This window comes from Podarcis gaigeae (assembly GCF_964106915.1).
Source record: "Podarcis gaigeae genome assembly, chromosome: 3".
NCBI classification, from domain to species: Eukaryota; Metazoa; Chordata; class Lepidosauria; order Squamata; family Lacertidae; genus Podarcis; species Podarcis gaigeae.
The window spans coordinates 102,991,944-103,016,108 of NC_139680.1; the positions used below are offsets into that span (position 1 = coordinate 102,991,944).

The 24,165-nt window shown below is 46.1% G+C and overlaps 1 protein-coding gene across 1 annotated transcript in view; it reads left to right on the forward strand.

The window, feature by feature from the left end:
• The window catches only part of TTC7A (tetratricopeptide repeat domain 7A), a 195,547-nt gene that overhangs the window by 57,291 nt on the left and 114,091 nt on the right, over window positions 1–24,165 (forward strand). The window contains exons 11-13 of the mRNA XM_083733245.1: window positions 7,022–7,126; window positions 16,665–16,782; window positions 21,606–21,663. Of these exons, the coding sequence (XP_083589371.1) occupies window positions 7,022–7,126; window positions 16,665–16,782; window positions 21,606–21,663 (281 nt within the window). The remainder of the gene's footprint in view (window positions 1–7,021; window positions 7,127–16,664; window positions 16,783–21,605; window positions 21,664–24,165) is intronic.

Consider the following 24,165-nt stretch of genomic DNA (forward strand, 5'->3'; position numbering starts at 1 on the left):
TCTATATTGAAATTCTCCCCCAGTTTAAAGTCGCATCACTAATAAGTCTAATTATTACTATCTTGCAGTGGATCTTGCAAACAATGCACTTTCCACCCACAGCCTGACTGAGGAATACTAACATTTTAATTATCTGATTATTTAGACCCTACACAGACGCTGCGGAATCCACTATTACTCTAATATGTGTGATCATTCATTCTCTCATTCTTGTGCACACTACACAGTAGCACATGTGCATGTGTTGCACGAGTACATGCGCTGGAAAATACAACTGGAATTTGGTACGCATAGAGATGCTCACGACTGCTGCTAAATATCTCCTCCCTCCCCCAGTCTGAGGATGCAGACCCGGAGTTCCATATCATCTCTTATGGGATGTCGTTTGTACTCAAGATCTACCTGTCTCTATATATTTCTCTGTAATCATATATATCATGAAGTTGGAGGGGATCTAGGTCATCTACTCAGTGCTCAATGCTCAATTCTCAGCACTCAGCTAAATCATCCCAGATGATCGCCTAGCCTCTGTTTAAGCATCGGCAGCAAAGGAGAATCCACAATCTCATGAGGTGGTGTGTTCCACTGTCCAACAGCTCCTACCCTTCTCCTATTGGATCTAGACATGTGTTCTGGAGCAATGGCGAACAAGTCTGCTCCATCTTCTACATGGCAGCCCCTCAGATAATGGGAGACCCCATAATTTCTACTTTTGCTAGCACTGTTGTTGTTTTCCCCCCAATTCAAGGCAAACTGCTGCACCACTATATTTTATCCTATATGTGGCTTGGCTTCACTGATGTTTTGAAAGTTGGATTTAACAGGCACACTAAATTTCAACTTTAGCATGCGTACACATGCATAAAGGCATACATAATTTTATTTGCATGCCGCCTTTACGCACTTCAAACTATGCTCAAAGTGCCTTACAACATGAAAACAATACATTGTTGTTGTTGTTTAGTCGTTTAGTCGTGTCCGACTCTTCATGACCCCATGGACCAGCGTACGCCAGGCACTCCTGTCTTCCACAGTCTCCCGCAGTTTTTTTTTATAAGATATTTATTAAAGATTTTCTTAATACAATAGAAAGAACAAACAAAATAACATATTACTTTACAATACCCATATTTTCTTCACTTCTTTGGACTTCCTCACATCTCTCGTTCCTGCGTTCCAAGTTTTTCAAACTTTACCCAGCAATTTATCACCTTGTTTCAATTCTTATATTATAATTTTCCAATATTGTGTCCCTAATTTTAGATAATTTTACCCAAACCTTAAAAGCTTAATTTTAGCATAATATTTATCCAAAATTTATCTTTTCTTATATTTTCACTTATCTTCATATTCCTTTCAACTAACTTAATGGTGCCATATTGTTTATAATCTTACATCTTTCTTAACACTCATACAATTTACAATATTTTTGTAAATAGTTTTTAAATTTCTTCCAGTCCTCCTCCACAGCCTCTTCTCCCAGGTCTCGGATTCTGCCAGTCATTTCTGCTAGCTCCATATAGTCTATCAGTTGCATCTGCCATTCTTCCAATGTGGGCAAATCTTGGGTTTTCCAGTGCTTGGCGACAAGTATCCTTGCTGCTGTTGTTGCATACATAAAGAATGTTCGGTCCTTCTTTAGCACCCTCTGGCCGACAATGCCTAAAAGAAAGGCCTCTGGTTTCTTAGGGAAGGTATACTTAAATACCTTTTTCAACTCATTATATATCATTTCCCAGAAAGCCTTCACTCTAGGGCAGGTCCACTAGAGGTGAAAGAACGTTCCTTCAGTCTCTTTACATTTCCAACATTTATTATCAGACAAATGGTATATTTTTGCAAGCTTGACTGGAGTCATGTACCACCTATATATCATTTTCATAGTATTTTCTTTCAAGGCATTACATGCCGTGAATTTCAGACCGGTGGAAACAGCCTCCCACAGTTTGGTCAAGCTCATGCTGGTAGCTTTGAGAACACTGTCCAAAGATCTCATCCTCTGTCGTCCCCTTCTCCTTGTGCCCTCAATCTTTCCCAACATCAGGGTCTTTTCCAGGGAGTCTTCTCTTCTCATGAGGTGGCCAAAGTATTGGAGCCTCAGCTTCACGATCTGTCCTTCCAGTGAGCACTCAGGGCTGATTTCCTTCAGAATGGATAGGTGAAAACAATATATGAAAACAATACGTAATTAAAACATAACAAAAATAGTGATAGACAATAAATAAAGCATAAAAAAATGCACGGCCAGACTGAACCATTTCCACATAAATCATATCAATAACAGCAACAACCCCCACCCAACAATTCCCTCTAAACAATAGCCCCCTGTAGGTCATGTCATTTTTAGGGGGTGGAACTAAATTTCTTCAGGGAGGGGTCCTAAAAATATGTTTTTGGGTGTGAGGAACTCAAGTCCACTATTATTTTTGTGATTGGACATATAGCTTGGTAAGTCTTCATTTGATGACGAAGCACATAGACTGCTTTTGGAAACTAAAGAATTTTAATTTTACCTTCTGAAGATGTCAGGTAGTGCTTGATAACAACAAGAACAGCAACAACAACGACAGAGCATAACTGCAAGTACTTGGCAATAATTTTTAATTATATTAATTTAACCGAAATATATTTTAAAATTCCCAAATCATGTTATAAACTTTTTAACACCCCTCATTTTTGAAAGTTGAAAAATTCAACATACCCTAATAATAGCCCAGCCCGAGTCTGTTCAGCAGCCCCAGATTTTGCAGCTGGAGTCAGTCAGGGCCCAGCCCTTCCAGGCAAGATGGAACAGCCTTCAAGGCAGGGAGAAAGTCTTCCAGGTGTCACAGCCAAGATGATCTCTCATAGCATCACAGTGAGCATGTTAGGGAGTCAATGAACACTATTTATCTTTAATAGACCTTGCGTTGTATTTGGCAGGTATTATGAACTCATTAATGCTGGAAATGTCCAGTAATTGCTGGTGTCCTGTGGGAAATGATGGGACGTTCTGACATTTAGTGGCAAACCTCCAGGAGAACTGAACATATCTTTAAGCATCATCACTTATCTATCTATCCATCCATCCCAGTTCCCAAGGGTTCCCTGGAAGAGGGACTGGCTGTTAAACTACTCTGAGAATTGTAGCTCTGTGAGCAGAGCATGGGTCTTCTAACAGCTCTCAGCACCCTTAACAAACCACAGTTCCAAGGATTCTTTGGATGGAAGCCATCGCTGTTTAATATTGTTTTAAATGTATAAGCAGATGAGGCCTGGCTATCTGAGTGCATGTTGTCAAATTCCTTCTCCAGTATATAGGATCTTCCATCTCTGCTGGTGTGTGCGTGCACGTAGACACACACACACACACAACCCATCATCATAATAAATGTTTTGCTTGTTTGTGAACAATGTGAACATTTTCCCATGGCAGGGCCGTCTTAAGCATATGCAGCGCCGGTGTGATGGCCTGGGATTCGGACTCAGAGGCTGAACCTGAGGAATCCCAGCCTGCACAGGAGTCCCCGCCTCCAGAACCAGCTGAGCCGGGGCTGGGGCTTGAGCCTGAAGGGTCCTCACCTGTGCTGGATCCTCAGGTGCAGGCATCAGCTGAGTCTGCTCTGGCTCCTGGGGTGATGGAGGACCCATTGCCTGAAGGTGCTCCACTCTCAGCCCCGTCAGGGGAAGAGGAGGTTGCCTCTGGGTCCAGTAACCCTCCAGCCTCTCCTGAGCTGCAGAGGCTCAGGGCAGAGAGGCGGAGGGAAGTAAGTTCCCGCAGGAGGAGTGCTCTTCTCCAGGCCAGGAGAGGCGAGTCACCTGTGGACCGGGGCCACCCTATGTCTCGGGGCAGATAAAAGCCAGCCAGCCCCAGCCCCAGGTTGCGGGAGCAACATAGTTGGTAACCTGTTCCTGCCTGCACCCTGTCCTGCTCTTCTGCCCGAGTTCCTGACCTCACCCGACTCCCTGCCTTGGATCCAGCTTCAGCTTTGACAGGCAGCCTCCATACCGCACCCTCGACCCCGGACTGGACTTGGACCTCGTCGCATGGTTAACTCTCGGGACCAGCACAGCCAGGGTGCAAAGATCCTTTGGGGAACCCCTTTTTTTAGGGAGCTGACGCCACGCTTATCTCTGCACAGGAAAAGAAAACAGGAAACATAAGGAGCCCGGCACAACAAACCAGCCCAAGGCACCATGGGCACCTCATGGTGTAAGCAGCATGCACTGGGCCCTGGAGTGCTCTGATGGTGTTTCCTGCTTGGCAGGGGGTTGGACTCGATGGCCCTTGTGGTCTCTTCCAACTCTTCTATGATTCTATGGGCAGGCCTCTCCACGGCCCTAAACCAATCCCAGGCACGCAGGAAGGTGGAGCTGGCCGGCCACCTCACCTCAGTGCCTCGCTGTCTCGCTTGCCCTCGAACTCGCAGCCCACAGCAGAAGAGCCCACCGCAGCGCTCCAACCAATGAGCAGGCTCTTCCCCGGTCTCCAACTCTCGGGTCCCAGACTCTCGGCCTGGTGCCCCTGAGAGCCTGGCGCCTGGGTGCCCCACACCCCTGGCACCTATGGTTAGGATGGTCCTGTTCTATGGCATGCTGGCAGGTCTGCAAAGCGATCGTTTCTAACATTTGATGGGAAAGGTCAGAATTTCTAGGGGGCTTGTTTTTCAGAGCTGTGTTAGACACTTTGCCGAGCTCCATTTGGCAACGGGCCCTTTCCACCCTGTAGTCTTTTATTGCAACATCCGCTATGTACTCTTTACTGTACTTCACTGTCGAGGGATTAAAGATTGCCTTGCTGATTAACTGTGCTGCTTTTCAATTACGAACCCATCATTTCATCAATGCTGGAAAAGTCAGGGCTGACAGACTCGCGGGCATAAATGAGAAGGGATTTATTCCGCCCGTCTCCCCTCCTCTCTCCTCTTTTAGTCCTGGAGAGAGAGACACTTGTTGCACTGCTGGCTTGCCCTAGCCTGCCAGGACCCTCTCGTGGGAATGTGTGCAAAGTGACTAGGGTTGCCAACTTTGGTTGGGCGAAATATGGGACAGGTCAGGCAAAATAAAGGACATCGGCTGTTGGAGAGTCGGCAAGGAGGAGGAGACACTGCGGCTGCCACGGGTCAGCCCTTTGGGACGTGCTGGCTCCGAGGGGCAGGCAGAGGGCAGGGCCCCCCTGGGCAGGAATAAAGAAAGGGGGAGCAGAGCAGAGCACAAGGAGCCTTGATTTTTTTTAAACAATGCTTTGTGTGTCCGTGTCTAATCTTGCTTCTTTCTAAAATGTATTTATTGGTGTGTGTTTTCCTTTTTGTAAATCTATCAAAGAATTAAATAAAAGCAGGATTAAGGGTTGTTTTTTTCAGGATGGTGGAGGATATGTGTGTTGTGTCGTGTTGCATTGTTGTGGTGGATATGCTCTGCTGGGGAGGAACACAAATGGGGGGGCGAGGAGGGTCAGTTGTATGAGTGTGTTTGTGTGAGAAACGTCCCTATTTTCATCTGAGGAATGTTGTGGAGTATGTGGCCAGTGTGACGAATCACTTGCTTTTATCTTCCCAGTATCTCCCACCATTCATGACGGGACCCCTAAATTAAGGGTCTCTACTTACCTTTTCTCCTATACCAAATCCATTTGTCGTCCCCCTCCCCCAATCCAGTGGCCCCTTCTGTTTAATGCAGGCATTACGGAAATTCAGAAATTGTGTATCACACCTAAATTGTGCATAGGAGTGTTGGCAGCCTTGCAGTATGCTGAGCAAGAGAGAAGCACCTGAAATTTTGGCTGAAAAGAGCTGTCTGTATGCACCGGAAATGGAATCTGATTGCAGGAGACAGAGACTGCTTAATATTAGGGCAGTTTTCTGGGGTGATTGGGGGGGGGGCTTGCTGGGGAGCAGTTTCTGTGAAGAACACTCTCTTCATTTAAATATTTCTAAACCAAACTTTAATGTGAAAATGCCACAGGGCAGTATCCAAACTAGAGAGACAAAATTACAGTAAGGAAGAATTAAAAATGTCAAGCGCATCATTGACAGCCGGTCAGTAAAGGATCTCAGGTCTGATAGGCCTGTGTGAACAACACAGTTCTTCCAAGATGCCTGGAAACAGGCAGGGACATCTTTCGCCAAACTTCTATTGGCAAGGAGTTCCACGGGCAGTAGCACCTGCCATGCGAAAAGCCAACCCAAGCTCAGCGGCATAGGGGAATCACCAAAGTGCCCCATCAGAAGACCCCTGCGGAGCACAAGGAAATCAGAGGTTGGGTGGCCATATGCCGGCGATCTTTTAGTTGTGATTCCTGCATTGCAGGGGTTGGACTAGATGACGCTTCCAAGCAAAACGAACCCATTTCATTGTTAGGGTTCAGCTGTGTGGAGCGAGTGAAATGGAGACATAAGGTTAGGCTGGCCTCAACCAGAGCCAGGGCTTTTTCAGCTGAAGCTCCGATCTGGTGGAACGCTCTGTCACAAGAGACTAGGGCCCTGTGGGACTTGACATCTTTCCGCAGGGCCTGCAAGACAGAGCTGTTCCACTAGGCCTCTGGCCAGGGCACAGCCTGACTCCCTCCTTTGGCAATCCTCACAGAACCTGTAGCCCAATGGTTGCCATTAATTTGATTGGAATTAATTTTATAATGAAATGATTTTAGAATGTTTTATCGTTTTACTGCTATTAGCCACTCTGAGCCCGGCTTCGGCTGGGGAGGGCGGGATATAAATAAAATTTATTATTATTATTATTATTATTATTATTATTATTATTATTATAAGAGGGGTGGGGTGGGAGCGTGAGCAGAAGCAAAGCACATTCCCCTTGCTTCTCAGTAACTACAACCTATCAGTGGCCCCGATCCGATCCGTGGAGGGGGGCAAGGTTATTAGCCACAGGATGCAGTTTCCAGGGAACCCCGATTCTTCTCTTTCAGATGCCTTAACTCTGCGGAGTCAGCACTAACTATTGAAGAGGTGACGTTTGCTTGTACTTGGGAGCTGCATTGCCTAACCAAACGCCTCTCCCCTTCTTCCTTCCTCCTTCTGCCCAGTCCGCCCACGCCGTCTCGGTGCTCAAAGAATGCGCGAAGCTGCGTCCTGAGGACCCCACCGTCCCTCTCCTGGCCGCCAAGGTCTGCATCGGGCCTCTGCACTGGGTAAGCAAGCTGGCGCAGTGCTTGTTACATAATGCATTAGGTGCCGCATTGACAGCAGCGGCGTTTGAGTGCGGCTCAAAGAGAGGAGGAGAGAAGAGGCGGAGCGGGGAGTGAGCCTGAACAGCTGCAAAATTACAGCTCTGCACTGAAAAGCGGTGCAAGGGTCCCCTCAGTGCTGTTGCCTGCTGCTTCAGAGTGGGGAACTGCCTGCTCTATCCGATTCCCCTCCAAACAGAATACGAAGGCTTGGTTGTTGTTTTCCTCCTGTGCAGCCAGTCCAGTATGCATGCTTCTTTGTTTACAGAGAGGGGGATAAGCCCCCCTCCACGCTACAGTCAGACATTGCACCCCTTAGGTAGGCTCAGGATTGCTGCCTAAATGTACCTAGGAGCTCATCTGCTTGGTTTTCTCCAGCTGGCAGCTGGTTCCCTTTCTCTTGCTCCCAATGTCACAACAGCAGGGTCTCTCTCTGTGTGTTTAAAATGTCAGCCTTGTTAAGATGTACCCTCCAGTCACCGCGACAGGGGTGGCTGGGAGGAGCCGCGGCTCGGAAAAACGTTGATAATCTTCGGCAGCAGAAGCATCTGCCGGTTGTTTAGCTGCTCGGGTTTTAATAAATTCTCAGCCTGCCGTTTACGCCAGTGGCATCTCCACCAGGTGGCCCTGCAGTCAGCGGTGGATGATGTTCATTGGAAATATCAAGTAAAATACGAAGTGGCAGGCTGCAGGGAAGGGAAATAGACGGTTGCCAGGAGCTCGGGGGCTGATTAATTGTCTTGCTTTTAATTGATTTGACTGAATAATTAACGGGTTGAAATAAATATTACAGGATCACAATGCGGGTGATAAAACGCCTCATGCGGGCCTCGCTTTTTCTCGACTGTCACAGTCAAATAAATACTTCCAGGGAGAATTTCTAAAAAAATATTATTGTTAATATTTTATGGTGTTGAAGTGCATTGTGCTTCTTTTGAGAGGGGACAACGTCTTGCTACGTTTTAATTTTGCAGTAAGTAAGTTCTTCAGGTAGTTGCACTGACAATTCAATTAATGGATGCAGTCTTAAGGAACTTAAGGATGCTCGTGTGTACAGTAGAACAAAATTTTCGTTCTTGAGGTTCCAATATTGTGTACGCTTTCCTGGGGCCCCATTGAACATAGGAGAAATTGCTTCCAGGTAAACATGCACAGGATTGAACTGTTAACATGTGAAAAATTCTGTAATCATTTTGCTATTATAGTTCTTGGCTGTGGGTTTTTTTATTTTTTTGGGTGGGTGTTTCTTTTCTTCATGGTGTTCCCCAAAGCATTTACATGCTTATTTTTATAGAATACAGTGGTACCTCGGGTTAAGTACTTAATTCGTTCCAGAGGTCCGTACTTAACCTGAAACTGTTCTTAACCTGAATCACCACTTTAGCTAATGGGGCCTCCCGCTGCTGCCGCGCCGCCAGAGCACGATTTCTGTTCTCATCCTGAAGCAAAGTTCTTAACCCGAAGCACTATTTCTGGGTTAGCAGAGTCTGTAACTTGAAATGTATGTAACCTGAAGTGTATGTAACCCGAGGTACCACTGTAATTTTAAAGCCTTCTTTTCCACCCAAAATTGGGTCAGCATCGAATAAAAGATGGCAAAGCACCAAAAAGGGCAAGAATGCAGTAACTAAACAGCAGCAGCGATATATCAGTAAATAATCAATGAGCATCTCTGTAAAAAGCAGGCTCAAACAAAGCTGTTTTCGGTTGCCTTCTGAAGGTGCTCAAAGAGGCAGCTGGTTCAGCTTCCCCTGCAATGAGTTCCAGTGTCTCGACGCTGCCATTGAAAAGGCCTAGTTGCAAGTCCCAGGCCTCAGTGCAATGGATGCATGCAGCTGCGTCTTCAAAAAGTAGCATGCAGGAACAGACTTTGCTTAATGAGACACCTGTTATAGCAGATGACACACACACACCCTCCAGTTTTCCTGGGTTTCTAGCCTCATCCACTTTGCTTTAGAGAGTTTGGGGTACAATTTCAGTGCAGATGTCACGGACGAGCTGGATGCAGAGGAGCATTGGGAGGCAGCAGCTGCAGAACCCCCCAGGGGAAGATGGCTCAGAGCCAGGGGATTGTTGGTGGGATGACCATGAGTGGTCAGAAGGAAAAGACTAGGAGGAGGAGATGTCAGAAGCTGGAGGGGCAACAGGGTTTAGTGAGCAGGAAGAGACTGTGGCAGAGAGAAGTCCACAATCGGAGGCAGAAGCAGAGGCTGGAGGGGATGGGGAGCCAAGAAGCTGCTGGAGAATCCAGGGGGTCTCCCCCCTCCTGCTGCAACCAGCTCCCCTTCCCTCTGGTCTCCAATAAATGAAAAGAGCAGAATAGAGATTGGTTGTGTGTAGATACAGTTTGAGACTTTTGAGTGGGGAAAACCGTGGAGAGGAGGAGCCTTAGGGACGGGTGGGAAGGCAAGGACCTCTGGTCCTCACAACTGTGTCATTGGGGCAAGACCTACTGGCAAGGGTTGCTGAGCCACTAGGCCTGAACTGCATTTAGGTTTACTTAAATGAAGAGTTAGCTTCACTGGCTTTGGTGACTTGTTGTTGTTGTTTAGTCGTTTAGTCGTGTCCGACTCTTCGTGACCCCATGGACCAGAGCACGCCAGGCACTTCTGTCTTCCACTGACTCCCGAAGTTTGGTCAGACTCATGCTGGTAGCTTCGAGAACACTGTCCCACCATCTCGTCCTCTGTCGTCCCCTTCTCCATCTTTCCCAACATCAGGGTCTTTTCCAGGGAGTCTTCTCTTCTCATGAGGTGGTCAATGTATTGGAGCCTCAGCTTCAGGATCTGTCCTTCCAGTGAGCACTCAGGGCTGATTTCCTTAAGAATGGAGAGGTTTGATCTTCTTGCAGTCCATGGGACTCTCAAGAGTCTCCTCCAGCACCTTAATTCAAAAGCATCAATTCTTTGGCAATCAGCCTTCTTTATGGTCCAGCTCTCACTTCCATACATCACTACTGGGAACTTATTACTTTAGTGCTAACCTGTGTCTGACTCCAGCTCAGACAGTAGATGGCAAGAGGGTTGTATTAAAAGAATATGGGCAACATGTGCATTTCGTGTGTGTCTGCCCTTTCTGAATGCACCAGTTTTGCTCCTGCCATAGCGCTTCCCTTCCTCTCTCAAGACCGAGTTGTAGCCATCCATTTAGAATCTAAGTCTTATGTGTGTGTGTGTGGGGGGGGAATGTGCTTGGGAATATCTTTAAGGAGACTTATTTATAGGCTACAGCGTCAGATTGTGGGAGGTTTCAGGAGGGTGGGAAAGGGGGGAAAAACCCGTGTTCTTCTCTCTTCCCTGTACTCTTGTGAAAACTCTTCCACTGCATCGCCTTGGCAAATCCTGAACACAACCACTGTAGTGTTTTGCAAAGGCACAGAACATTTCAGGCCCCCTTACAATCAATCAACCGAACATGCCTGCAAATCCTGCTTTCGGCAGGGAACTGTGTCTTCACCCCCACCCCTAATATCTGATGTCATATGGGCAGGTGGGTGTGGCTTGACCGAAGCTGTTAAGTTGTGGGTGAACATATCAGATGACACAGTGATTCTTCAAATACCTCTTGTTTATTCAGAGGCCAGAACAGAACTGAACTGAAGGGTTCAGTCAGCCTGCTTATATAGAGCTCCAGTACAACGTTACTGTAACAACTTTCTAAAACTATCCAATCACTGAACGTCACTTTTGATCCCTTATTTGCATAACTATCTACAGTATCCCCCTGCTGGCCCAGGGTGAGAACTTCAGTACATAACAGAAGCAGTCTTGGAGGCCACAAATGGGGAGGCCTAGGTCCACAGACCAAAAATCTTATAAGCACTATAAGGCTTCTGTTCCAGCCTGGTTGGAGCCCTGTAAGGAACTTGGCATGCTCTGCGACATTTAATTGCAGGTCCCAATGTAGATGCCAATGGAACGTGAGAGACTATACCCATTGGCTGGTAAAATAATGCAGGGCACAAGTTAGCAGAAACGGTTAAAACACCACACACGCCCTCGTAAATTCTACATGGTTCCCATCATTTATCAGCAGCTCTGCCTCCTTCCATCAGCAAAGTATAATACTTGAGCCTTGGGAGGACTTCTTTCCTAAATACAATGATTACAGTCATTATGCACGTTCAAATTGCAGAGTAATAAAATTAGAATGAGATCACCGTCAGTGGAAGTCCGGCAGGGTAATTTCTCCACTATTGGCAGCAGTGTGAATAGCTAGGTGTATCTAGGTACCTGGTTGCAGCCGTTTAATGGAAAATTAACAACTTCTCAGCTAGGAAATATCAAGGCACTTCATTTTTCAGGAAGCTTTGCGAATGCGACTTATTCTGTGCATTTCCAGCAAGCTATAAATACGCTGTTAGTTTTGGAATAAATTTAGAAATGTAATTGCCAGTTAGCTACAGAAAGAGAGAGGAAGCCAGAACGCAGCGTATAAGCGAGAAGCCCAGTGTTCTTTCCCTGTCTAATGTTTATTCTTTGGTGTGGTAGTATAGCTGCTGGGCTTTGTTTATTGTGCTCAAGAAAGCTGTACTTAGAAATATCTTCTCTCCCCCCTCCCCCCCCCGGTTCTTTTTAACTGCTTGGAATAAACATCATTTTAATAATTACAGCACGTTTGGAAAAGTACAGAGCACTTTCTCTCGCTAGTTAATCAAGCTGCCATTTAATTTACTTTCCTGCCCTTGTGCTCGGAATCTCAGAATGCTTATGAAGCAGAAATGAATATTAATTGGGCGCGGCAAAGAGATCCAGAAATCCCAATGCACCAGGGGGTACAGTTAATAAAATACTCTGTACCTCAGGGGTGGAGCACCTCAGGGCTGGTGGCATAGGAGTCAACTCCTAGGGGCCGAGGTCATATCAGAGGCCCTTAATAAAATATTTGAGGTGACCAGACCAACCCAAAGTTGATGGGCTTTGCCATTCAAATGGCGTCTCGGCCTCATCTCTTCCTTCTGAAACTTGAGCATAGTAACAACCACCCGCTTTACAAGGTTGTTGTAATTGGGCATGTCATTTTAGGTGGTGAACTTTTGTTTTTTGCAAATTTCTTCAGTGAGGGGGTCTAAAAAATATGTTTTTGGATGAGAGGAATTCAAGCCTGCTTTTGCTATTGCAACTGGACAACATTTAGCTTGGTAAGTCTATGTTTGATGAAAAGGTACATAGGCTGCTTTTGGAAAACCAAAGAATTTTTATGTTACCTTCTGAAAATGTCAGGTAATGATAAATAGCAATAGTAGTAGTAGTAGTAGTAGTAGTGGGACGTGGGTGGCACTGTGGGTTAAACCACAGAGCCTAGGACTTGCCGATCAGAAGGTCAGCGGTTTGAATCCCCGCGATGCGGTGAGCTCCTGTTGCTCGGTCTCTGCTCCTGCCAACCAAGCAGTTCAAAAGCACGTAGCAGTTCAAAAGCACGTCAAAGTGCAAGTAGATAAATAGGTACCGCTCTGGCAGGAAGGTAAACGGCGTTTCTGTGCGCTGCTCTGGTTCTCCAGAAGCGGCTTAGTCATGCTGGCCACGTGACCTGGAAGCTGTACGCCAGCTCCCTCGGCCAATAAAGCGAGATGAGCGCTGCAACCCTAGAATTGGCCACGACTGGACCTAATGGTCAGGGGCCCCTTTACCTTTTAGTAGTAGTAGTAGTAGTAGTAGTAGTAGTAGTAGTAGTAAGTGCTTTTTTCTGGGACTACTGGGAGTACTCAAGGGTACGCAGTACCGGCACCTTTTTTCTAGAAGAAAAGCACTGATGATGATGATGATGTTGATGTTGATATAACTGCAAGTACTTCACAATCATTTTTTAATGATTTCTATACAAGTTTGCAGACATTTTACTTACCAAGCAAAACTGCATTATATTAATTTAACCAAAATATATTTTGAATTCCCAAATCATGTTACAACTTTTTAGCACCCCTCATTTTCGGAATTTGAAAGTTGAACAATTCAAACATGCCCTATGTTGCGTAAGGATTAAATGAATATGGTAATGCACGTAAAGTAGTTTGGACATGCTGTATAAGCACTGTATAAACACTTCCTTTTACTATTACTGTGTGGATGGGGATGTGCCTTTCAATGAGCATTTATATTCCACTGGAAACAATGCAGTACACATAAATGTCATTCACATCTGGGAGTGCGTTCAGATGCACATTTGGACACAGATTTGATTTATGCCTGAGGTTCTTGATCCAGCAAGTGATAGGCATGCTTACGCTGGCTTACAATCGGCAGGTCTCATTAGCTGGATTGCAGCCAGAGAAACTCATTGATGGCAGCATTGACATTGCCTCGGAAGTGTCAGTCGGATGCTTCAATAGCAAAACAAACTCACAAAACCCCCGGCAGCTCCACAGAAAGGCTGTTAAATGCGGACCCTGTAATTCCCAAGGTCTTCGTGGCAGGCCTTGCTCATTTAAAGGGGACATTTTAAAAAAATCTCACTGAGTTTTCTGTATTGTAGTAGGATTAAATCTTCATGGTATACTTCTTATGTTTGCTTCAGGTTAAATCTTTTCAGGTTGCTTCCTGCGGCAACCCGGAAGTACCAGAAAGGGTTACTTCTGGGTTTCGCCGCTCGTGCATGCGCAAACGCTCAAAATGACGTCATGCGCATGTGCAGAAGCAGCAAATCGTGACCCGCGCACACGCAGACGCGGGTTGCGTTCTGCTCATGTTGTGAACGGGGTTCCGGAACAGATCCTGTTCGCAACCAGAGGTACCACTGTATATCAGCTATATGCTTGGAGGTTGGAATGGCTGTTTTTTAATGATGGAGTCAGGTTCATATGGAGCAGACAGAGATGCCACCAAGCCCAACTGGAGATCCTTCTGCATGCAAAGCAGTTGTTCTGCCTCTGAGCTATGAACCTTCCTGCATAATACTCCCTAAATCTTCTACCTCCGTGCCTCTAGAAGCACTTGCCTCAGTGCTGGGGTTTCATTTTAAGCCCTTCCCCATTTTCTCTTCTCATTTATTTAGTTTTGAGCGACACCTCCTTCCTCTGAAAATCTAAATCTGCCTTGTCACCAGCCTGGTGCCCTCCATATGTTTAGGGCTGACAACACCCATCGCCCCCAGTCAGCAGAGCCTGCTGAGAGGTGTAGTCCAGAACATCTTGAAGGCAGCAGCTTGGCAAAGGCTGATAGAAATATTTCCCCCTCTGCTCTAAGGCAGGAGCACTGCTCTTGTCCCCATCAATGCCAAGTTGTTCCTGATGAAAGCTCTTTAATACACACACACAGGCACAAACACACAGAGTACGGATTTCATTGCATGAGGCCTTGGACTCCTGAGGAAGAAGAAAAAGGAAAACACAAAACAAGTTGTGCCAGCTGAATACCAGCTGGGCGGCAGCTTGCCAGGGAATAGCACCTGCTGTTCCTTCTCCCTTGTCATTGTGCCTGTGGGCATGGCTCAAATAGGCATTCCTAAACCTTCCGTCAAATGACATGGTTTGTGGGAAACTGCCTCCCCCTGTTTCAGGGAAAACAGCTTTCATGAGTTAGGCTGCTGCTAACAAAACACATAGATTCTATCAACGATGATGGCAGTGGAGAGCTCAGATTATTATATTTTGCAGCAGCTGAATGCAGCTTGTTGGCAAATCTTGCTGAGTGTTATTTGTGCATACCTCCTACAGCTCAGGAGAGGATGACAACTTGTTCTCGCTCTCTCTGACAGCTAAGGAACCCTGAGAGGTTGCAGGACTTTTAACGTAGCCTGAGGCTTCTTGGTCACCCTGGAATTTTATTCCGGTTTAGTGTCCCAGAACCTGGACCCTTCCAACTCTACAGTTCTGTGATTCTACAAACACTTTGTTCACAATCATAATGCAGCAGCTAAAAAAGCCAATGCAATTCTGGGCTGCATCAATAGGAATATAGCATCTAGATCAAGGGAAGTAATAGTGCCACTGTATTCTGCTCTGGTCAGACCTCACCTGGAGTACTGTGTCCAGTTCTAGGCACCACAGTTCAAGAAGGACACTGACAAACTGGAACGTGTCCAGAGGAGGGCAACCAAAATGGTCAAAGGCCTGGAAACGATGCCTTATGAGGAACGGCTAAGGGAGCTGGGCATGTTTAGCCTGGAGAAGAGGAGGTGAAGGGGTGATATGATAGCCATGTTCAAATATATAAAAGGATGTCACATAGAGGAGGGAGAAAGGTTGTTTTCTGCTGCTCCAGAGAAGCGGACACAGAGCAATGGTTCCAAACTACAAGAAAGAAGATTCCACCTAAACATTAGGAAGAACTTCCTGACAGTAAGAGCTGTTCGACAGTGGAATTTGCTGCCAAGGAGTGTGGTGGAGTCTCCTTCTTTGGAGGTCTTTAAGCAGAGGCTTGACAACCATATGTCAGGAGTGCTCTGATGGTGTTTCCTGCTTGGCAGGGGGTTGGACTCGATGGCCCTTGTGGTCTCTTCCAACTCTATGATTCTATGATTCTATGAAAACAGGCTCCGCTGAAAGGGATCTTTTTGGAAGGGTCGGGGTGGCAAGCGCATTTCTGGCTGGCTGAGTTATGTTTAACCTTTCTGGGACGAAGGAGGTGAGCAAACCGATGAGTTATTGGCAAGGCTGGGTATCAAGAATGCTTTCCCATCGGACCCTGAAATATTTGTGTCTAACCTGGTTTAGCTCCAAGTCAAACCATTAAAGAAAACTTGAGCCTCTAATCAAAGTCTCCGAGAAGGAGGATCTGTCCAATAGTGCTAAGCTATGCTGCTTGGCTCTTAACCCAGAGCTGACACTGTCGATTATTGCTGACAAGGCCTGCAGCCTATCCTGTGAGCTAATGAGGAATACACTTTGAGACTCTCAAGCATGTCCTTCGTCTCCCATCTGCAGCACCTCCTCTAACTTTAGAACATCCGCCAACCGGCCCCGTGCAGGCCTTGTCCTTCCTGCTTGTAAGTTAACGCCGATGACAGGCTCAAAATTTTAGCTAGGCATGCATGTGCCAGAGGTTTTATGTTTTCATTTAATGGCTCTGCTCTTATGCCTTTAACTGCAGCAGAAGCTTAGCAGGCGTGGAGATGCTGCGGGTCTGCAGAATGTGGGGAGCACCCCACTGAACACAACTTGACGATACCAACCATTGGGTTGTCCACCGGTTTAAGATGGCTTTTACAAGGGAGTAGACCAGGGTTTCCCAAACTTGGGTGTCCGGCTGTTTTTGGACTACAACTCCCATCATCCCTAGCTAGCAGGACCAGTAGTCAGAGATGATGGGACTTGTAGTCCAAAAACAGCTGGAGATCCAAGTTTGGGAAATTCTGGACTAGACAGATTTATGGAGGGATAAGGCTCTCAGTGGCTGCAACTCATGATGGCTATATTAACTCCAGAATCAAATTAACCCATTTTTGCATGCACTGTTCATCCCAAAGGCATGATATTCTGTTTTGATTCCCCCCTCCAAAGGAGTCTTCTACTTGCAAAGGGGCCCTTCCGGTAATGTCTGTCTCTCTTATTGGCTTACCCTTACAGCTGGAGGAAGGAGAGCGTTTTGCCAAGATGGTGATTGCCTTGGGAGAAGATGCCAGAGAGTTCTTAGCCAAGGGTTACCTGGCCTTGGGCCTGACGTACAGCCTGCAAGCAACTGATGGTAATGTGTTTGACTTGTCTAATGTGGTCTGCACAGCAATCTTTCTGAGATGCCAGTTTTAAGCGCCTGAAGCTTATGCATTTTAAGAAGAAGTGCATGCAGGAGTTCCCTTGCAGACCAAAGTCCACCTAGTCCACCATTCTGTTGCCAACAGCAGCCAGCAATTTATAGTAACAAAAATCTATCTATCTATCTATCTATCATCTATCCATCTATCTATCTATCTATCTATCTATCTATCTATCTATCTATCTATCTATCATCTATCTATCTATCTATCTATCATCTATCTATCTATCTATCTATCTATCTATCTATCTATCATCTATCTATCATCTATCTATCTATCTATCTATCTATCTATCTATCTATCTATCTATATCTATCTATCATCTATCTATCTGTCTATCATCTATCTATCTATCTATCTATCTATCTATCTATCTATCTATCTATCTCTATCATCTATCATCTATCTCCTAGGCAGGACCCCCCTACATACAAATGCAAATATCTGCAGCACATCATACATTTCTCAGTATAATGTCATAAGACAGTTAAACAGGATGCACCTGGATGTTAACAAGCAATACGTGAAGTGGATGTTTCCACTCACCCTGTTGTTTGCAAGCGCCTGATTTTCCAGAGTACATTTCTCAATGCATGGAGGAGAGGTTCATGTGAGCTTTTCATGGGTAATAGCTGTTGATAAGCCTCTATGAGTTTGTAGAATCATAGAACTGGAAGGAGATCAATGCAGGAAATCTAGGTCTTGAGTATTCCCAACAGCCTGCCAGTCTCTGCTTGAAGATCTCCAAGCGTGGGAGAGAGCCCACCACCCTACTCTTTTAACTAATTGCTTCCCTTGTTAGACTGCTCTTCCCATCAAGTGGTTCCTCCTTAGTTTAAGCCAGAGTGTACCCTTCTGTAGATTAAGCCCATTCAGCCTTTCCTATTTTCCTGTTTTCCTAACTGCATCCTTCTTAAGGGATGGTGTCCAGTATTCTGTACTCCAGATGAGGCCTGACTAGTGCAGAATAAAGTAGAACTACTGCCTCCCATGACCTGGAAACTATGGTTTGACATCTAGAGATCATGCAGTAAGAGCTGAAACTTGATGAATGACCAGTCTCACAAAAAGGGACAGGGATTTACCTGACAGGGGATCCAGAGAATGTGGCGTGTCCCTGGGAAATAGGGATGGTTGCAGTGTCTGCTGCAAGGGAATGGCCATTCTTTCCTCGTTGGGCTTCTTTTCCATACCCTGATAACCTTTGTGACCCTCCTCTGAACCTCTTCTGATATGTCTAATCCTTTTTTAAAAAAGAAGAAGAAGAAGAAAGCCACATCTTGTGATAACCGAAGCTGAAAAACATGTTGGAGCAGCTGTTTAAAAATGCAGCCGATCATGGAGAATAATCAGACTTCAACCTTCTCATCCACAAGGTTCAGCTAACCACCCACTTGAGAGAAATCAAGGACTTTATAAGCCCGAGATGGAAAAAACAAGCATGTTTCTGGCTGATAAAAAAGAGAATTTACTATTGCAAGCCCAGAGAACCTGCTTTATGATGAACAATACTTCTTGGGCTTCTTCTTCTTCTTTAGCGATCACTCGTAGCTGAGTAAGATTGTCTTCCGTGAACACGATCTTAACAGTGAGTCCATAAGTGATGAGGATTCAAATTCTGGATCCACACGTCCTTCCACAGTGGAGACACAGTGGAGTTAATCATGGTTTGCCAAGCATGCCTTCCTCTTAGCTTGTTTCTCTCTTTTGTCCTGAGTTCGTGCGTTTTCAAAGCCCATGACGTCTTTGGTAAAAGCTGTTCTCCAACTGGAGCACTTGCAGGCCAGTGTTTCCCAGTAGTTGGTGTTTATACTACATTTTTAAAGATTTGCCTTGAGAGAGTCTTTAAAGCTCTTTTGTTGACCACCAGCATTACTTTCCATTTTTAAGTTGGGCATATCTTACTTGAGTCTAGCTGATGTTAGTTACTGTATCTGATATATGAGCAGAAATTTCCTTCTGGGTATGTCATCAGGCATTGGTTCTAACCCTCCTCAATCTGGTGTCTTCCAGGTGTTCCACGCATGGTCTGTGTCAGCCTGTTTAGTATTGTGGGGATTTTCCTTAGTTTGTTTTAGAGAAAAGGGTATGCTGTGGTGGGAGTGTTTTTGGTTACGTCTCTCTCCAAGTGTACCCATTGTTTTGTCTCATCTTCTACAATGTATTGGATTATGTGACTCACTTGGTTGGTGATGTCGGATAGTTTAATGTTGGGGATTCCCCATCCGCCTTCTGAGGTGGGGAGGTGCACGTGTTTGGGGCTTATTCTTGGCTTTTTGTGTGAGAAGATAAACGAGTGCCGTTTTTTTCTGTCGTTTGCGGAGTTGGGTTGGTGGAATCCAGATTGGAATTCTTAATCATTGGTGTGTGACTCCAGCCCATGTGAATAAATCAGTACAAGAGGAATGGATAACTGATGGAGATGTATGCAAGTCAGTGCTAATTTTAGCACATTTGATGGTTCTGTTCTAAAATCTCTCTGTTTTGCAGGGTAAATTGGTTATAACCATTGGTTTAGTTATTGGCTATTCAGTCCCTCTGAACCCTTTCATTATAGAATTAGGGTATTTAGAAAGAACCGTGCACAGGAAACATCATGAGCTGGTCCGGAAATTACTGCTAGCAGCTAAAATTCTTCCTTGCCAGTAACTGGCAGAATTGGCCCATCTTTTTCTTATCTGTTTGACATAAGAACGACAAATTTCACCCATTTCCTCACTAGTGGCCTCACCTCCAAGCTTCTACATCTTCAGACTGCCTGCAGAAGTCTACCCATTCATTCCCTGTTGTCTTGAGAGATACAAGTTCATCAAGTCCCTTCTTTCAGTTTTATTTTTTGCTGTGGTGCAAAGCATTCCATTAAAGCCTTGGATCCTCCTGGGATAGCGTCCTCAGGAAAGCAGAGGGCAGGAGAAGGTGCCGCCTGGCTAACATCTGTCATTGCTAATTTATGCTCTGGTCAGGAGCCAAAGTCTATCCCAGAAGAGTTTCAGACACACACACACACACACACACACACACACACGGACATTTGCATTGGCTGAGCCTCTGGCAAAGTTCTGTCCCCTCTTTCCCAAGCCAGCAGGCTCCCGACAGACACGTCTCCTACATCGAGGGGACAGCAGGTGCAGCACCCAAGCTCTCTCTTTCAGGCAGCCTTCCAACAGCTTTGCACAGATGACCACGCAGAAGTGCCAGGGCTCAGCAAACAGCTCATAAAAACCTGGCTCTGGGAAACCATCAGCATCCACCCAGGTAGAGGGGAAGATACCACACGCAAATGTTTCAGGGAGACCGAAGGCTGCCGTCCCGTATCCAGCCAGTCCTGCTGGAATCTCATTCCAGCCTATAGGAAGAAAGCAGTTTCATTTCAGGGTTGCAGCCAAAAATGTGTATGAAACTGGTGGGTTGCCTCTGGCTACGTCATACTTGGGAGAAGACCCATGGAAATGAATGGACCTAATTCAGGTAGTCATGTTCTCCGACCTAGTGGGATAAAACACACGGAGGCAGCAAGGCAATGTCCATTTTCGTGGGCTCCGTTAAGGGACAAAATGCCAAGCTTCTGGGGTTGTGCAGAACTTCTCCAAGCGGAAAGTATCCAAAGCAGGTGAAATAAACTAGGGACATCATTTAAAATGTAAGGGTCCTTCGTACACGTTCCATTTTTATTGTGCTTTTTTCACTCTTTGCGAGAAAAATCACTTTTTTTAAAAAAAGCAAACCCATGAAGCTATTTAAAAGCAAGAGACAACAAGAAAAGCAAAAGTCAGCTGCAGGAATTATCAGGAAAGAATGGATGTTTTGCGCCTCCTATGAAAACAGGGAAAGGGGGTTGGGTTTGTTTTCTAAAAACTAGCTCTGTGGATTTTCCGCGGCAGAGCGTTCTGCACGAAAGCTGCTAAGAGCAGAGAAGGCTGGTTGGCAATGATGTCTGGAATGGCAATCATCTCTGGAAGAAACCCCCATCTGAAGATATGGAGCGAGATCTGGACTAAACCCCATCAGTGCAGTGTAGTGGCTGGAGTGGTGGACTAGGACCAGGGAGATCCAGGTTCAAATCCCCATTAAAGCCAGGGTGTTCACTGGGGCCAATTGTTATCTCCCAGCGCTGCCCTACAGAGCTGTTGTAAGGCTAAAGATGGGGAAGAATAGGTGCATCATTCTAAACTCTGTTGATGCAGGGCAGCACAAAGATTTAAGAAACAAATAAGATACCAAGATCTAGGGCAGGCATAGGTGAACTCGGCCCTCCAGCTGTCTTGGGACTACAACTCCCATCATCCCTAGCTAACAGGAACAGTGGTCAGGGATTATGGGAATTGTAGTCTCAAAACATCTGGAGGGCCGAGTTTGCCTATGCCTGATCTAGGGAGAGCTGTTCTCTAACTTGCCATGACATTTTATTTCTGGCCCGGTTTTGGCTGGAGGTTCTCAAAAAGGAAAGATTGTGTACAGGCGTCTGGTCTTACAGGAGTGATCACTTTGTAAAGCCCCATGAATTAAAGCAGGGAATACTTTCTCCAGCAAGATCTAGGGAGAGCTGTGTGTTTGTTCTCTCATTTTTTTTCCTCTCTCCCCCCACCCCCTCCACAACATAAAATCCTTAGGGGAATGCTTATTTTGAGGAATCATATGGACTGTTTTTCCCAACTTTGAAAGGGGGAAGAAAAAAAAGAGCACAAAGCCATTCAAGCTTAGTGTTTGCTGCAACGGTTACAAAACTTCTCATGCTCTTTTGCTTGTGTTACAGCTACCCTGAAAAGCACACAAGACGACTTGCACCGAAAAGCACTTGAGACTCTGGAAAGGTGAGGAAGAAAGATTCCCAACTGACAGGTGTTTTGTTTGTTTTACACCAAAACGTGAAGCAGTCTCTAGGCTTCTACTTGTGTTGGAGCTCTTCCTCCTTTATCCTTGTTTTAGGTGCTAAAAAGGTAAAGGGACCCCTGACCATTAGGTCCAGTTGTGGCCGACTCTGGGGTTGCGGTGCTCATCTCGCTTTACTGGCCGAGGGAGCCGGCGTACAGCTTCCGAGTCATGTGGCCAGCATGACCAAGCCCGCTTCTGGCAAACCAGAGCAGCGCACGGAAACGCCATTTACCTTCCCGCTGGAGTGGTACCTAATTATCTACTTGCACTTTGACGTGCTTTTGAACTGCTAGGTTGGCAGGAACAGGGACTGAGCAACGGGAGCTCACCCCGTCGCGGGGATTCGAACCGCCGATCTTCTTTTTTTGGTTTTGTAGTACTGTATGCCTTTCTTCCACATAGCATTTTTTTTTTTTGTTTCATTTATGGATCACATGCTATGAATAATCTCAAAGCAATTTCAGAATACAACAAAAAACATCTATTGCATGGATCCTTCCACTTGTGGGACATTTTAGAGCATGGGTTTCATTGCCCAACATGTTGAGCTGATGGGCAATAAGCTTAATGCTCCCTTTGCTTTATGCACCGTTATCTCACCCAAGGCCACTGGAAGAGGCCTGGGATGATTTTCAGACAGTGCCCAAACCACCGATCTTCTGATCGGCAAGTCCTAGGCTCTGTGGTTTAACCCACAGCGCCACCCGCGTCCCGTTTTAAGTGCTAACGAGGGAATAAATGCATGTCAGCTGTAATGGTTCTAGGGGTTGCTCGTGCGTAAGTTGTCGCCACTCCTGGCTAGGTTACCTGGGTGAACCCTTTCTGTCTGGACAGCCTCTCACCCGTGGCTGTCTCAATCGCTGGCAGAATCCGTCAGTGGGCGTTTCTTGAACTTCTTCCAGCAAAGAAGTTCTTTGACGCCAAGTCTCCTCCTACTCTCACTGCGTGGAAGTCTTCTGCGCAGGGAGGGTGTGGGCAGCGGAGGACCCGTGCTCTCCCCGCTGGTCTCCGGCGAGGAGTCCTGGAGCCTCCTTGTCGATTCCCCCATCTGCCCCCCTTCTCCACTGGTGCTACGCTGATTTCCTTCCCCAGCAGATGGGCTGCCTCTCTCCCTACTGGGACCCTCTCTGGCATCCCTCTGGAGCCTGCCCTCTGCCTCTGGCTCCGATGGCAGTTCCCTGACATCAGCAAAAGCATGTTTCTGCCTCGAGAGATAACTGAAAATGTCCTCCTCCTGCTCACTGATTCCCTGTGCACTAACCAGAAGTGTAAGAAGGCATCTTTGGACAGAGCTCCCTCTCAGTGGGGGATTTAGCTTTACGTGGCAGGCATTCCTAGACTCAGATGTAACATCTCCCTTACTGTGCTATTTAGATGTAATTGCTGTCCTATGTTACTCTTAAACCATCTTTATTTTTAGCCCTTTGACCTTTCCCCACCGGCTGTGGCTTGTTTCCTTGATATCTTAACTCCGGCTTGGGCACGGGCAAGATTGCTAATCGGACATCACAGGTGCCCACCTGTAGCCAACAGGGGGCGTTGTCGGGAGAGTTTAACTGCATCCTTGTTGACCAAATGCAGAATAGCCTGCCAGCATTAAGAAAAGTACAGTGGTACCTCGGGTTAAGTACTTGATTCATTCCGGAGGTCCGTTCTTAACCTGAAACTGTTCTTAACCTGAGGTACCACTTTAGCTAATGGGGCCTCCCGCTGCCGCAGTGTGATTTCTGTTCTCATCCTGAAGCAAAGTTCTTAACCCGAGGCACTATTTCTGGGCTAGCGGAGTCAGTAACCTGAAGCGTATGTAACCTGAAGCGCCTTAAACCCAAAGTACCACTGTACTCCTAAAGTTTGAAGAGGTAGAGTATTTTTATGATCGCAGTGGTACCTCTAGTTACGAACTTAATTCGTTCCAGAGGTCCGTCCTTAACCTGAAACTGTGCTTTCGCTAATGGGGCCTCTTGCTGCTGTTGCGCTGCCAACACATTATTTCCGTTCTCATCCTGAGGCAAAGTTCTCAACTCGAGGTAACTCTTCCAGGTTCGCGGAGTTTGTAACCTGAAGCGTTTGTAACCTGAGGCATTTGTAACTCGAGGTACCACTGTATATTTGCTAGAGACAGGGTGGTTTGAGAGAGCTGAAGGTGCTACGAAGCAGGCATCAGTGCTGAGGCTATGTACATAGGGAGACTGCCTTAAACTGAGGTTAGACTGTTGCTCTCTCAAAGCAAGCATTGTCTGTTCTGATCAGTGTTGCTGTCCAAGCAATGTCTTTCACACTATGCTGTCTGACCCTTTGGGGGATGGCAAGAATTGAACCTGGGACCTTTCGCATGCAATATGCGTGTTAGCATCCTTTGCTTCCTCCCTAAATGCCAATATTCTGCTACAGCACTGGTTTTGGGAGGCGTTTCTCGGAATCCCTGAGCAATGACACCCAAT